Source organism: Pholis gunnellus, assembly GCF_910591455.1.
Source record: "Pholis gunnellus genome assembly, chromosome: 2".
NCBI classification, from domain to species: Eukaryota; Metazoa; Chordata; class Actinopteri; order Perciformes; family Pholidae; genus Pholis; species Pholis gunnellus.
The window spans coordinates 16,855,568-16,871,768 of record NC_136536.1 but is presented as its reverse complement, the minus strand read 5'-3'; the positions used below and the strand labels follow the sequence as shown (position 1 = coordinate 16,871,768).

Genomic DNA, 16,201 nt, shown 5'->3' with positions numbered 1-16,201 from the left:
ACTGTCTCCCACCATCGTCTTATCCTTCACTTGTTTCTTGTATTCTTCTCTTTTTTTTTTGGGAACATTTTCAGATGTTTTGACTACCCAAAATAATCAAGGGGGCAGAGAGATGTGGAGGCATACGGATTACGGATGGATGGATGGGTAGGTGGGTGGGTGGAGAAAGGGGTATCTTTTTTCACATGACCTTGTGTTGGCGGGGCCGGCCTCTCTCCCCCACTCTCTGTCTCTCTTCCCCAGACGGGCTGTGTCTGTGACCGGGCTGGCAGTTCTTGCCTCTCTTGGGCATTCTGGCATTCCTTCCCTGTCTTGCCCCCCATCCCCCTGCCTCCGGCTGTCTCTTGCCCTCTCAGGGATTCCATCTTTACTGACGCTCACTGTCCTGCTTGAACTCCATCTTTTGCCCATCTATCTATAGACATTGTGTTGTGTCAACACCTCCCCGTCTCCCACGCCATGTCTGTTTCTTTGGCAGTTTCTTTTTTTTTTTTGGTCTTTCCTCAAAAGACAAAGTAAAAATATCACATGCATTGCTTTTCTCAAAGCGCAAAAAAATTTGTAGTCTACAAAAGTATTTTGTGAGGTATTCTGAGCTGCACAAAATATAAAAAGGCGAGATTCAGCGCAACGTATTCTTAGCTGAAACAGACTTTTCGAACACAAAAGAAATACTCCCCATTACGATGCACGCATTCGCTCTCACGCACAGATCCTTGTCTGACACGGGAAATATTTTTGAGGAGCAGGACCACACAACTCTCTGTTCTCTGCCTCCCCCTGGCTTCTGAGTCTCCGTGGCAACGCCATGCGGGTCGTCATGTTATTATCACCAACGCTTGACCAGCCGGCCCTCTGCATTCACTATGTCTGCCTTAATGGACTCACTGCTTTCCTGACAGACAAGAGAGAGTGTGTGTTTTTGCGGGTGTGTGTTTTGTGTCTATTTTCAAGTGTATTAGCGCCAAATGTCCTCACACGCACAGACAGAAGACAATAATCCTCCAAAGTGGGGACATTTAACCAGTCAGTGGTAAGGCCAAGAGACGTCATGTGAAATATCTCTTTCCAGTTGCAAAATATTTTAGAAGGAAGATACTTCATCTACAGAAGGCCTGTGTTTGACAGGTTATCCATAGGCACAGAAAAAAAATACTGCTAATATCAAAACGTATTACACTTAACAAAATAATAAGTTATTTTTTATTTAGTCTCCTTAGATATGTAGTGATAATTAGGGAGCAACAGAATGTTCTTCTTAGGATAGTAAAATCAAAGGTGTGAAAATGTCTGTGTGTGTGTGTGTGTGTGTGTTTGTACGTGAGTAAACTCATATGACAGCCCCCGCAAGTCAGACTATCGCCCTCCTCCTTTTGTTGGGTGACCCCAGAGAATGTGTTGGAATGGCCACTGGGAGAGAGATTATGGAGAGACAAAGACTGCAAGGGACGGAATGAGAGACGAAAGGCACAAGAAAGAGAGAGAGAGAGAGAGAGAGAGAGAGAGAGAGAGAGGTCAGGGAGCCAGCTGATGTGAAAGTGCCTCCGATCACCTCGTGCTTCTCCTCCGCCCCCTCGCTCTGTCTCTCTCTATCTGTTCCACTCTTTCTTTCTTTCGTTCCCACTTGAATTCCTCTCCCAGCGCTTCACCCCATTGTGACGTCGGGTTTTGATCGGCGATAACAACAGAGATGCGTCAGTCAGGGCCCACACGCACACACACACACACACACACACACACACACACACACACACACACACACACACACACATACACACAAAGTTAAAAGTGCCAATGCAAGTTAAAAAGTGGCACTCAGACACTCGCGCATACACACACACATACATGAACAGAGTGACACACAGCAGTGGCCTTTGAGTGAATGCTCCTCACGAGGCATAATGACAGCATTCTGCAGTGACCATAGCTGGGACAGTTCCCACAGACAAGACAGACAGAGAGAGAAAGAGCATTTCTTTCCGTCTTCACCTCTCCTCCTACTCCCCACCTCCTCTCCAACAGCCCTGACTTTGTGCGGACCGTGACCTTCCACCGATCAACGCTATTGGCTCACAAAATCTGGACAGATGACTTGGTTGTAAACAGTGATTAAATACACCAAAAACGATCTTTTCAGCACCAAATACACTCCCCTTGTAAGCTTGAAAGTTGGCTCTGAAAAGTTTGTAGCTTGCTGAAAATGGCCTCTCCAACATAATCAATAAATAACCAATAAATAATAAGAGTGTATTGAGCAATGTGTGCACATTTTGAGGGTTTGGAACATCTTGAAGAGACAGATCAACAGCAGAGAGTTGTTTGAGACGGATCTTTAGTGACCAGCCATCCAACGCAAAACAGCAAGCTACAAACTCTTGAACTTTCACCTTTTAAACTTAAATGCATTGAGTATTTCAGGGGAGTATTCGTTTTCAATTTTCAGGTCAATGTCAGGAGGCAAGTGGTATGCTTTGAAAGATTATCCTGCCTGAGGATCCAAACATTCCCCAACATACATGATTTTGACCATGTGAGTTCAGTCTCTGCATATTTGTCTACCAGGAACCACTCCCCATCCCTCCGTAACCTACCACACAAACAGTACATGGAAGCTCAGTGATCACTGCCTCCGGTTCTAAACCACTTTTTTTCCCCCCGTCTGACCCGACACAGTGCAGGATTCGGCGGTGTATATTTGGAAGGTGGTGACGGTGGCGGTGCTGGGTGGGGGGGCAGGTTACGGAGCCGAATGAAAACATGTCACTCAGGGCCCATTAAAACGTAACCCTGCCCAGCAGAAGAAAGGGTCCCATATCATCATTAAGTCATCTCGGGGCGAAGCGAAAACCGCAAATATTATTCCTGCACCCCCATCAAGACACACACGCACACACACTCCTCCCCTTCTTTTCCTTCAAATGACAGAGAAGACGGGATGATTGGAGCTACGGTGTGTTTGCTCACGGCCTGAGAATGACAAGAAGATGTTTGGGAACTTCCTGATCATGCATCGGTTTATATGTTTTCAAGAGCAGACATTAAGTAAATCATACAGTCATTCTTTATCCCTTCCTGTAGACAAACCTTTCTATGTGTCTATCTGACCTTCTACTCACTACATTTTTCAGAGACGAATATTCGCTTAACTATTCATTTCAGTAAACGAAATATCTGAAAATAAACCCAAGTGGAGTCCTCAGCCTTGTCTGACCAACAGTCCAAAACAGATATATATATAACAATGTTTGGAATTTTTTCTTAAAGAGGAATAATTTAACAATTATACAAATTGTCGTCAATTAGTTTTCTGTTGGTTGACTTAATTGATGACACATTTCGGCACTTCGTGCATCTACGCACTGTATCTATGCCATACTGAGTAAAATTCATATGTATCGAAGATGTTTTGGTAAAATCCAACTTTCTAGGCTTTACATTTATGTCTGTTTCTTGGCAAATCAATCCACAGTCAAGTCATGGCTCTGGGGAGCCCACTCATTGATGTATAAAGACAACTGGATACAGCATTGGGGGCAGGGCCCCATTCATTCCTATGAAAGGAGCTCGGTGGCGCGTGAAGCAAAGAAAGTTTGCCTTCATTGTACTATCAGTGCATTTTACGATTTGTACGACCTAATGATTTAAGTAAGGGCTTTTCAAATGGGAACTATTAAAACTGGGAAGTTAATTTACAAAAAAATGTATTCGCTCAGCTACGGACTTTCCCAATGTAAGTTTATTGAAAAAAGTATTTTTGGGCCCAATGGCATCACCTGAAGGACCCGGAAGTTGTGATTCCATAGTTTGGCTATTATGTAAAATTTGCTGAAAAGCCCCCCCCCCCCCACACACACACACACTCACACACACACACACACACACAGCCACCTCTGTAACCAGGGGGCATTTGTGACGTTCAGCAGCATGAAAAATGACTTGCCCCCGTGGCGCACCGGGGGTGGCAGTGATTATAATATCCAGATAATCATTTCAAACAAATTATCATAATTATCAATCAATCATGAGCCTATTTAAGCGGGGGGAGGGATGGGGGAGTGTAGTGCTGTTGGCAGGGGGTAAACTATGGCCTGGAGCACTGGATCACTTCTGTGACCCATGTGCCTCCCTCTGTCCACATAATAGCCCTCATACATTAAGGGTCATTTAGCTAGCATATTTAGAGATTCAATTCCCCGGCTTGATATGGGGGAAAAAAAGACATTCACACATAACTAGGTGCACACACACACGCACACACACACACACACACACGTCGACTCACAACTGCAGCTGACCCCCATTTGGCTCCCTCGTCTTTCAACACGGAGTGGAAAAAAAATCTACTTATAGGTCAGAGTTCATTTGAACCCCTCTCTCCATTTTCAAATCATGCGGCAACTAAAACATTTACTGCATATGTTGCATCACAAACAATTGAATGCTAGCGTATGACTTAAAAGCACATCTCTGTCGAGGAAAGAAAGAAAGACACAAATCACTATCTGGTAATCATCAGGGCTAAAGAGAAACATGTTAGGCAAGCATGTCCACCTTCACTCAGACAAATAAGAGAGGAAGAGTGACACAGGCGGAGTAACAGAGACTTGATCGTCTTAAAGAGATATTCCGCTGTATCTTTTCACAGTAAATCCCCTGTGAAAAGCAGCATGAATTGATTCAATCTCAGTGGTATTGAGAGGTGAATGAATGGGGCTTGGAGAGCGAGAGAGACGGAGAAATTGAGAGAGACAGAGGAGATAGAAGGAGAGAGAGATGGATAGTAGCCTTCGGGGGAGATGATCGTCTTGGGAAAAAAGCAATCAGTGCTCATTGATTTTTTCAGCTGGTTGAATGGAGGGTGTCTATCTGGAAGTCATTATCTGCCATCTGATCTGCTGGAGTGTTTACACACGTCAGGATGGACAGCGGCGCTCCTCTGAAGATGAGGATTAACACACACACACACACACACACACACACACACACACACACACACACACACACACACACACACACACACACACACACACACACACACAGTGCCTTTTCACCCCCTGCTCCCTATCTGGCTACCACTTTTAAATCCAAGGAATCCAAAAAGAAACACAAGTGCCTCCGATACCCTATTAACTTCCACATGCACACACACACACTCACACAGACTTAAGTATATGTGCAGTGTGTGAATGAGAATATACGTAAGCAGGGCCTAGACAGCTAAACAGACAGATAGTCCCGATTTGTATGGCCGGACCGGACCGAACTAAACAATCCTTGATCCTACCATCAATAGCCACTGATAGCGATCTATAGCTCCAACAACACCATAGCGTCTGCTGAGAGAGAGAGTAGGGGATGAAATGAGTGGAAGAGGACGGATGAAGTAAGCAGAGAGGGAATTCCGATAACACATCTTTTTATTTTCTGCCTGTGGGTGGGGTGCGAAGATGCATGTGTGTAAGCCAATATGGCTCGATCCATATCTAAGCAAGCGCTGGATATGAATCCAAGGCCTTAAACCTCACATTCACTCACACACACACACACACACACACACACACAGCTGTAAGCTCTGGGCAGCTTTCAGTAAGTGGACTGGAGAAGCTACAATAACATCTTTGCTTCCGTTTTATCCCTTGCATTAACCCCGACTCTACCAGTGCCCCCCACATGCCTTTACATTTTTTTCAGACTGACTCAGTAACGTGGAATGAACCTGTGTTTGTGGTCAGTTTGAATGTGTCAATATGTTTATTATTGAGACTGTAGTGGGTTATGCATATATAAATAAATATAATTGTCTTCTTAATAAGACATATGTCTTTTGTAGATAATATCCAAATTTTTCTTGTATTTTTTTTAATTTAATTTAATGTTATTATTTCATTCATGAGTACAGAGTTTATCTGTAACACAGTATCTGTTTACTAATCATTAAGTTAAGCAACACTACGTCCACTAAACAATCTGTCTTTGGAGTACCAAATACTTATCTTGTGTCAAACACAGGGTTTGTGTGCGGCAGTGGTATAAGTTATGAAGCTGGCACGTATTGATGAGGTTACTAAATATTCCATGACTTATGAAATATCCGCGTCAGGGCCTCGCGCTTCTGGAAGTCATTTAAACAGAGAGAGAAGCCTAAAGTTAGCCCTCTTTATGTCTTCCAGTGCTCACACATCTCATTTCATTTATCAATCCATCCATGTACTTTGCCTGTTTTGTGCAGGAGTTGTCAGCCTGCCTTTGTAGAAATAACCTGTGACCATGGTGGTTGCAATATAGTTTACATTGACTCGACAATGTGCACTCTACCGATACTTCCCTCGATATAAAATATACCTAACATATAAAAACACAACAACAGGTCTGTTTTTCTGTAATGTAAAGTGCGGCAACAAATAAAAACTAATAACACTCGCAGTCATGCAAACACACACACACACACACACACACACACACCTTTCAGCAGTTAACTAGTTTATTCACAAGCTACAACTCAATTAGCATTCTGCCTTAATCAAGCATAGCGATGTTAATGGCATGGTGGAGAAAGGAGAAGTAAATGTTTTTGTGCGTGTGCCCATGCCCTGTGTGTGTGTGTGTGTGTGTGTGTGAGTGACTGCACGATGTGGATGAATGAGTCATGTCATAAGGAATGGCTCATGCATAATTTCATTCATATTCATAACAGGCATGTGGTCTGCCACCGCCCGATGAGGGCCCACCGCGACTCACACTCTGCATAATGAGATGTGGCCAGTGTGTGTGTGTGTGTGTGTGTGTGTGTTTGGATTTTATGTACCGTAGGTAAGCATACTGTATGTCTGTATTCTGCATCTGTGTGAGCCTGAGAGTGTGTGTTGCACACGACGCTCCTATCGTTGCATGTATGTGTGTGTACGCGCGTCTTTGCACTTCTGAGTGTGTGAATGTGTGTGCGTGCAGAGTGGAGTGCACGTGCCGCTCTTATGTGAAAGGCGGTGAGGTAGTTTATGAATCCGTCGAGGTTTTTCCATATTGTACGAACATGTGGGGAACAGGGACCAGCCCAAACCACCTGCGGTCAACTCTTAAAATAAGCTCATTGACTAATGTAGGATTTCAAATCAACCAAGCAGTCTGTGATTTGCATACCTGCCTGTTTATAGAGGGAACAGCAACAAGACCCTTGACCTGAAATGCAAATGAGGACATGTACGTTATTTTGTTTTTCCAAGGGCCAAACTGGTCATAGTTGTGAAAAGCGCCAAAAGAGATTTTAGGGGAAATACGTCTTGCTAAGGCTGCTCCCGAGGAGTCTGCTCTCACACACTGCTTTTATTAAGGGGAGCGGGATTATGTATTGAAAAATAGTCCACCATTAGTTCTGCTCCTGATGTTTTGACCATCATGTCATGTGAGATAAGACAAAAGGCCCTTGCAAACGTTGCAGACAAATTCCACATCTCAGTTTCAATTTCTTTGACAACTAAATCCACGATGAACGCCACTCATGTGACATAATGAATGTTTAAGCTCAGTTCTGTCAACCAACATTAATCAAAGTCCACATTACAATTGTAAACATATGTTTGCAACTAAAGTTCTCATTTTCGACCACAATTGTATCGTATTGTCATTGTGCTGCAAATTTTTCAAGACAATGCCAATAGTGGGTTTGGGAGTAATTTGAATTTTGGTGCCATACACTGCACATATGGATTGTTCTTCTAATCTGATAAAACCGCATATAATTTACTGCCGTACCATTTTCAATCATTGATTCGGGTTTCAACTATCCTGCCATTGACTTGACTGGGAGCAGCGGCAGCATGGCTTCAGTCACTCTCAGAAAGAGTGTCCACTCTGCTGCAGCCATTGTTCTTTCATGGACCATTAGATGGACATGAACTCTCTCGCTGTCCTGCCTTGACCTGGCGACACTGGACGTAAAAGCAAACTGCCCAGCCCCTTCAATAAATTTATCACCTCATAAAGTGGTCAGTGACTGGTCAATGGGACGTGTCGGTCACGGTGTGTGTGCATGTGTCAGTGTTTTTGTGTGAGTGAAGAGAGACTTTCTAAGTTACTGAAAATGCCAATGATGATAAAAAAAAAGGATGATTTATTCGTTCGAGCCTTTGTATGCTCTGCTGATAATCTCATATAATGTCATTCTAATAAAAATATTCCTGATAATTAAATATACTGTATATCATAATAATATAGCTATTAAAAAATTGCACAAATCAAAGCACGCAGATGATCTTTTTCTGTAAACCAGAAAAACTCTCGAACGAAACTGCAGCTGGACGCGCATGTACGGACATAATTAGTGTGTATAAGCAGAGCCAGAGGAGTTGAGAGGAAATTGTGTTACATTGTCTTACAAACGCAGACATACAAACGTAGAATAGATGTCTCTCTACTTTTTTATGCTTGCTATAAACTGCCAATTAATCACTTCATCCTCTCAATTACTTTCCGTACCTTTGATGTTCAGCCAAATCCAGCATGACATTTGTCATACAGGGCAGGGCTACAGAGACAGGATTCATAAAATAGACACAACGGGTGTAACTATCCTACCTTTTTGATGCAGCTGTCAGGGGAGTCTTCGTCATGGTCATTCATCATCTGCTGAGAAAACACAAAGAAGATGTACATTGGTATAAAGCGCTTCATGGTACCAAAAACCCACACAGTTTTTTTCAAAAGTCAAGAAGAACAATAAACCAGGCAACAACATTTGATTTGATTGAGAAGAAAAATCTTTTTTATTCAAGAATGAAAAGAGAATATTGATTCGTGTGCTTGAAAGGGACTCGGCCATGGGTCGTGACCGTCGCTGCTTGATGACATGAGCACAGGGTGTTCACAGTTCATCACACAGACCCTCTGGGCTACAAACGTGACCAGAGGGATATAATAATGGACTGAGGGGTCACAAAAACACACACAGAAGCAAAAATAACACTACAAACACACACTCTGATGAATGAATGCCCCACAGATTTTAATTCTCCGCTTCAGCGTTGCAGGAAATTTCGCTGAGACCATGTCTGTGAGTGTGCGAGTGTGTGTGTGTGTGTGTATAATTAAGCCTTCAAGCAATATTTACTGGGGGCAGATGGGTGGTAGAATGCTCCCAGTGTCTGCCAGAGGAAATGAAGGAAGTGGGGGAATGATGAAGAGATGGGGCTGCCCTGCTGCAATGAAGGGGAATTTCACATATAATGGCAACCCAGAGTCTCTCTCCGTCTCTCTGTCTCTTTCTCTCCCTCTCTGAAGCCCATTGATGGCAACTGAGGATCAAAGAAGAGACGCAGACTGTTTTCAGAGCAGTTTTAGGTGGGGTGGGGGATCAGCGTGGTACTTACCGAGTTTAAGTGAAATTAGGCCTATAAAACTTCCCCGGCACAGACTCCCTATCCTCCCCATCTGCCCTTTCACAGTAGGTGTGTTGTTGGGGTGTCGTGACAAGACTGGCTGCCTTTACATTAGAGCTGACATATTGAAGTTTGTATTTCCTCAACCAGCATGGCCCACCGTGATTGGCAAAGAGACATTTATCTGCTGTGGAATCTGCCATGGAAACTGTGGAGCCATTCTTTCAATTCTGGCACACAGCAACTTCTTTTATGCCACTTTCTATACAAGGCCTCAATTCACAGGAGGTGATTATGAATTGTGCGTATGAGCCGGTGGATGTGTGCACTCGCATGTGCCTCTAGATAAAAGGTGTCCATACGGTAAGTTTTCTCTGTGAGACTATTTATGCCCCAGGAAATTAGAGAAAACAGTTATCTCAACAGAAGTTCACTCTCAACTCTTCTTTCTCTCCTCTCACTAAACAGTGAACCAGATGGGCCATATGTGCACCGGCGTGCCGTACGAAGTGGTTTCCTACATTAAGCTGTCAAGGGATCTGTTTCTCAGCCTCGGCAAATGGGAGCAATTACACCACAGATACTTACAACAGTGTTCTCAGCCTACTTACACATCATCTAAACCTTTACAGAAGCATCCTGTTCCTGAAATCAGTTCCAAACAACGCAACAACAAGACATTCCGTGTCCCTCACGGCCAATTAAATGTGTCACATCATTTTGTCTGGTAACTGTAGCGCCCCTATTTTGAAAATGTGCACCCTTTCAAAATAGGGGCGCTACAGTTACCGGACAAAACGATGAGTGGTGAGGCGCAGTTTCATTAAAGTTTCATTAAAATCAGACCATGATGAATGACCAGGTGAATAAACAAAGCAAGGAGCCTGGTCAGCTTTTTCTCAGTTGTTATGACTCTTTGAAAATGTATTGTACATCGTAGCGTGTGTTAATTTTTTTACTTATCTATTTTGTGGATTACATAGTACAACCCTTCAAAGTTACATCTGTGTGTCAGAGCAAAAGGGGTTTCAGCAGGATGACAAATTAAGTTACTCTGTAAGTAAAAAAAACTTTAAACATGACGATAGAGAGAGTGAGAGAGAGTTAAAGAGAGGGAGCGAGAGAGAGAGAGAGAGAGAGAGAGAGAGAAGAGGACTTCCCCTTTCTTTTAATGCACAGGACCAGCTGTAACAGTTTACAAAACTAACAGCTTGGCTGAGTCGTCTAAAATGCTACCAGGCGTTCAACAACTATAGGACGATTTCTGGACTTTCCCCCCGCTCTGTTCAGCTACATGCCAAGTGTAAAAATGTGTGTGTATCACATTTTGCAAGAGTAACCTAAACTGTAGAAGACATACAAGCAGACATGAGTGGTTTACTGATGCCTTAATGTCTTTTAGCTTCAGGTGGGGGGTCGGGAGGGTGTGGGCCGCTGAGCTGACTGGCAGGAAAGTGCTAATTATAAAGCTTCCTGGCTTTACATTCTATGCAATTGTAATCCAAATTGCTATTGTCTGTTAAAAAGTTACCCAATGACTTTTTTTCATTTTAATTTTATAACGATCGGGGTTTCCAATGGCAAAAAAAGGGCTTGTGCAATGATGAGAATAATAACACAGGGGCAGGTGGAGATGCTCTTTCAACACTGGCATACTGTATTGCTTGCACAAACACACACACACACACACACATACCAGACAAAAACACACAAAATAGCGTAGCCTTGCAGCAAGACCCCGCCAAGCAAATAAATAAGCTATTAATTAGGGAAGGAAAATGTGATTGGCCACTGACTGGCGGCACTATGATTTATTGCACGTGTCACAGTCATCTCAAAGTGACTTTTACTCTGGGTCGGTGAGACAGGTCCAAATAGAGACTGGCCTATGTTGAGAGGGATAGATTTTCCACTACACAGAGAGAGGTAAAATTGTCCATTTGTTCTGTATCTACCCCTGCAGAATGCTGACATGTCAATATGTCTTATGGAAAAGAGAAAACACTGGAGCGAGGGTAATTAGAAAGTGTGTGCAAGTGTGTGGGTCTGGGCACACAAACTTCTCTCTCTGGCCCATATGACCTCAAACATAAACAAATTCAGTCGTGGCTTGATGAAAGTGCAGCCACCTGCAGAATCCTTCCACCGAGAGCTGTCCAGACCCTCATTAGGGGTGAGTGTAAATGTGTGTGTTTGTGTAAGTGTGAATGTGTGTGTGTGCGAGTGTGTATCTCACTATGTCCGTGATGTGTGCTTTCACACTAGGCAGGAGGGAAAACCCCACCACCATTATTAGTGTTTCATAGCACAGCTTTTGTTATTGGACAGAGTCAGGAGTTTTTCAACACCACCTTAGCACCATTCGTATTGACATGCCGTGATGACCAAGCGGACAAAGAAAACAAGACATGGGGAGAGACACTCAGTGAGTGGACTGCCTCATTGTTTTCACAAGACCTGTCACGGCCTGAAACACATGACGGAGCAGGATCCTGCTCAGTTTATTTCCAGATTCTCATTTAACATGAAAAAAAAACCCAGCAGAAATGGCCCAAAAGGGGTTTTCTGTATAGGGACCCATGAAGTATATGTGGTGGTTCTGCATGTGCAGCTCAAGTCAAACCTTCATAGAATGACCCATGCATCATGACTTCTATTCACACCAATGAGAGGGCTAAGTAGCCATAGCAACTAGAGGAAGACCTCAGAAAGCTTGCTCCTCATCATCATCCTGAGGAGCGAGGAGAAGAAGAGGGCCCCACGTAGGAAAATGTTAGCTTTCTGTCGCCAAAAACAATTCTCCTCAACTCTGGATAATATGAGGCAATACAGCAACACACGGCTCAATGGATGGCTGCGGATGTCACAAAGCCGCAAGTTTCCAAAAAGAACGAGCAGCAAACAAACCTCAGGGCTTTTTGAACCGGGGCCCTGACTGACAACCCATTGGCTGCAACAGCCACACCAAGAAAGCCACAAATTGAAAGTTTTGCTCCGCATTTATTGGGAACTTTTGCAGCTTCTTGGCACGTTGACAGGGTTTCATTGTGGTGGCAATGCCATGGACGGGTTATTGATGTTTTTGACGTATAGATGGGAGAGGTAGCGGTCTTTCACTGTGGGTCGTGTTGAATAATAAACTGCAGGGAAAGTGTATTTGTGTCAGAGAGAAAGGAAGAAAAAAAGAAAGAAAAATGAAAGGGGAGGCTCTGTTTCTCATTGCTGGAACCTTTTAAATAGCAGCTAACCATCATGTCAAACATGATCTCAACAAATGGATCTGACTCCTCTGACTTCCAGATACTGGCAAATCTGATCGGAACACTTTACAATCAATGAAACAGCACTACTCCAAAAAAGGAAGAAAAAGAACTGAGGATATCAAGTCTCCAGTGTTTTTCTCTGAGGTCTCTTGCTATCATTTGAACACCCTGATAACAAACCTTTTACACGTTCCTGCCAGAATCAGAGATTGTTTGACTAAGGATACAAGTCTGATTCTGTCTGCTTTTTAGCAATAACTTAAATGGTGCCTGGTTGTAGTTCCAAGTCCTTTCTCATGGCTTGTCCTTTAAAAGGGAGTAAAATGTGGCTATTTCGAGGCTTCCCACAGATAGGGGCCTTGACAGCTGACCCAAAACAAGACCAGAGCTATGACCTCTTAAACACATGCCTCAACAATGAGGTTGCTCACTGAGCTTAAGTAGGGAGGCGGGGAGACCAAGCCAGGAGACGAGGACACAGGGTAGAACTTTGCACTGCTAAATACCAGGAAACTGGGCGTCCATCAGATAAAATACATTCATGATGACTTTAATGAGCAGAAGACTTGAGGTGCTTTGGCCAAGGCAAACATCAATGGGAGTGCTGATAGGACATGTTCTCTCTTTTGCTCCCTCTCTTTCTCCGTGTAGGTTGATTGAAAAGGTAATTATGAGTATAGTCACTGTTTGATGCCTTATCTCTACATCTTGCTGCAAAGCTTAATGAGAGAAAATGATACACTTCATTGGTAAAAGCAAAATAAACTGATGCCAAAGGAATGCATGAGATGCCATTGTCTGAAAGAAAGAGGAGAGATCAGATTAGCTTGACACTTATCACACCACGCGAAAAGCCAACACGGTTACCCAACCCTACATCCAGATGGGTCTATGCAGGGTGCGGCCTGTGACGGAACTGAGAACTGTTGGTGAGATAGGGCTTAGCGCACAAAGCTTAGATTTGGAAGACAAACACTCAGAACCATTGTGCGACTCTGGAAAGTCACGGCCACTTGTCAAATACAAAACGGCTGATATTTACAGAACGAGCATTGACCCTGTGTGTCCTCAGAGTCTTTGTGTGATTTATGAAGAAAATATCACAGTGAAATATCCTGGCAGGGTTTGCGTCGACACTGGGCATGATTATCTCATCATTTCAATGTCCTGTATGATTCACAGGTCTTGAATGGACAAGTGCGGTCTAGCTGCCACACATCGTGCGCTTAGTACAAACGAGCAGGGTTCAATATTTGTATTCATACGTTTGACAGTTACAGCGTTTGAACTCATTTCTCTGTAAGAAAGTGACGTTGCAAGGTGAGGTTTGCACTTGGTCCGCAAACAAACCTTGGGAAAGAAGTTCACTTCCATGAAAAAGAGAGCGAGAGGAATGCAAAGGGAGGTAGAGGGAGGAGGAAGAGGGCAAGATTCTGCAAATGTATTAAAAGGGTCATATTTTCATCGGGGGCCTTGTATGACCATCCATCACCTATCCTTTTAAGGCCGTTGACTCTGAACTTGATATCGACAGAACCATACAGATAAATTATCTGCTTGGCCTTCGCTTTATTGATAAGTCATTTAGGCAGATGATCAGTAATAATCATAAGTGAATAAGTGCGTGCCGATAGATCTTCCGCTAGCAGATGCTGTGACAGCCGCAGGGTTGCGGCCCAATAAATAACCCTACCTTTTGGCCTAAGAGGATTGCCGACACAGCATCGGCAGCTGCTGTGGCATGCATTTCAGATAATGATATATCACTTCTTCCCTCTTCATTTTGATAAAGGTTGCAGTTTATCGATACGTGGCAGCAGGAGGAAAAATAATATTGCCTTATTTCTAATGATCTCCTATTCTTCCGATGACACATATTGCCTCTGAGCAAGCAAGGGGGGTTGTGGGAGAAAGATTTAGGGTCTTGACTTGAGGGCATATAGATTGAATCAAAGGTCATGCCACGGATACTTTTCATTTCACATACCTCAGATGCCAGCGCAGCCTATGCATATATGAATGTTTACATTTGTGCACTACATAAATTCGATTTTGGCTTTTCAGCTCAGCAATGTCATATGTTTCATATCTCCATTTCCTCTTGTAAACTGAATTTGTGTATTTAGAAACATACACCAGACCACACTGTCTGTCCCTCTGTCTACTGCCAATATGAGTTCCTAATTCAAACCAGGAATTCCTTTAGGTAGAAAAGGACACGGAAACACAGAGAGGGGGATCTCTCATCGCATCAGGGGCTTTTCTGGACAGCAGCCACTGAGATATTGTCACGTGACGACGGATAACTGGCGAGTAAATTGCATATCGTTTGTCGGGGTCCGGCTAAATATTTACACCGTTTGCATATTTCAACATAAACAGAGGCTTTTTGGTAGCTTTACATTACTCCACTCTCCCGCTTTCGACAAATCCAATATATGTACAGGAAGGACAATCTGGCTCAAACAAGAAGACTGCATGTGGACAGAAGTTACACGGAGTGCTGGGGAAATGAGGAAAAATACATTTTGAGATAGCTAGTATGTGCAGTTGTGTGTCTTCGTCGGTCAGGCATCCCCCTGCAAATCCATCCTGTGGCTTTTCTTCAATTTTGTCCAACACACATATACTAGGAGTTTGGGCGCAGGCCCAAACATAGAATTGAAAAGTCTCCAGTGACTTGGAGGCTAAGTGCATGTATACATGGGTCAGTGCGTGGGACAAGCGAGGGCTTTCTTTATGGCTCAGAGGGTTTATACCAAGGTCAAGCCCTACACACGATGATGATGATGATGCTTGAGGAGGCCAAAGCCACACCGGTTGCCTCGCTGACGAGATTTCTCCAGCAGATAAATAAACAAGGCCTGACCATGGATTTCCTGCTCAGTGGTATGAGTGTGTTTTTTGTTTGTGTGCATCAGGGTACTCTGATTTGATCTGATGCACCAAATAGAGGCAAATTATACACATACTAGAACCATTACATAATTACAGTAGTAACGGTTATGCAGATCAAACACCTCCGACAGGTCCTCTGTCTTCTGTTCACTCAAAGTATCCACTTAGTTCGTTAGCCTATCTTCACTCTCTCAATGGTCTTTTTGTACAGGTATGGCCTCTGTGTTTACAGCTAAGATGTAGAGCTTAGATGTTAGGTCGTCAGCAGGACAGAGGTGAATAGTATGGCGTGTGCTGTGGAAAGAGTACACAGATCCTGGTGTTCACAACACACTCTGTCAGGCAGTCTGTGATTTTAGTTGGTTTTATTGCACCAATAAATTTGAACACACACTCTTTTATTAACCACAACAAACATGTGAAATAAATGACTGAGACATACTGAACCCTGCATCTGTTTAACGTGATGCCTTTTTGTGTGTTTCCTCATTATTTGTTTTGGCATTCGACAATGCCATCAACATGTAAAGTCAAAGGGTTTATTTCAAACGCAAGTAACTGAGGCACGTACACGATATAAATAATACCGGCAGCTTAATAGCTGTAATGGCTGCTATTAGCATGTGTATCATTTTGAGTATGATGTGGAGATAATACACAAGAGGGATT

General features: G+C 43.4%; 1 protein-coding gene across 1 annotated transcript in view; it reads right to left on the bottom strand.

Moving 5' to 3' along the window:
* The window catches only part of prdm16 (PR domain containing 16), a gene marked incomplete at its 5' end in the record, with an annotated part of 170,884 nt that overhangs the window by 72,126 nt on the left and 82,557 nt on the right, over positions 1 to 16,201 (bottom strand). Inside the window, one exon of the mRNA XM_079181086.1 lies at positions 8,572 to 8,619. Coding sequence (XP_079037212.1) covers positions 8,572 to 8,619 — 48 coding nt within the window. The remainder of the gene's footprint in view (positions 1 to 8,571; positions 8,620 to 16,201) is intronic.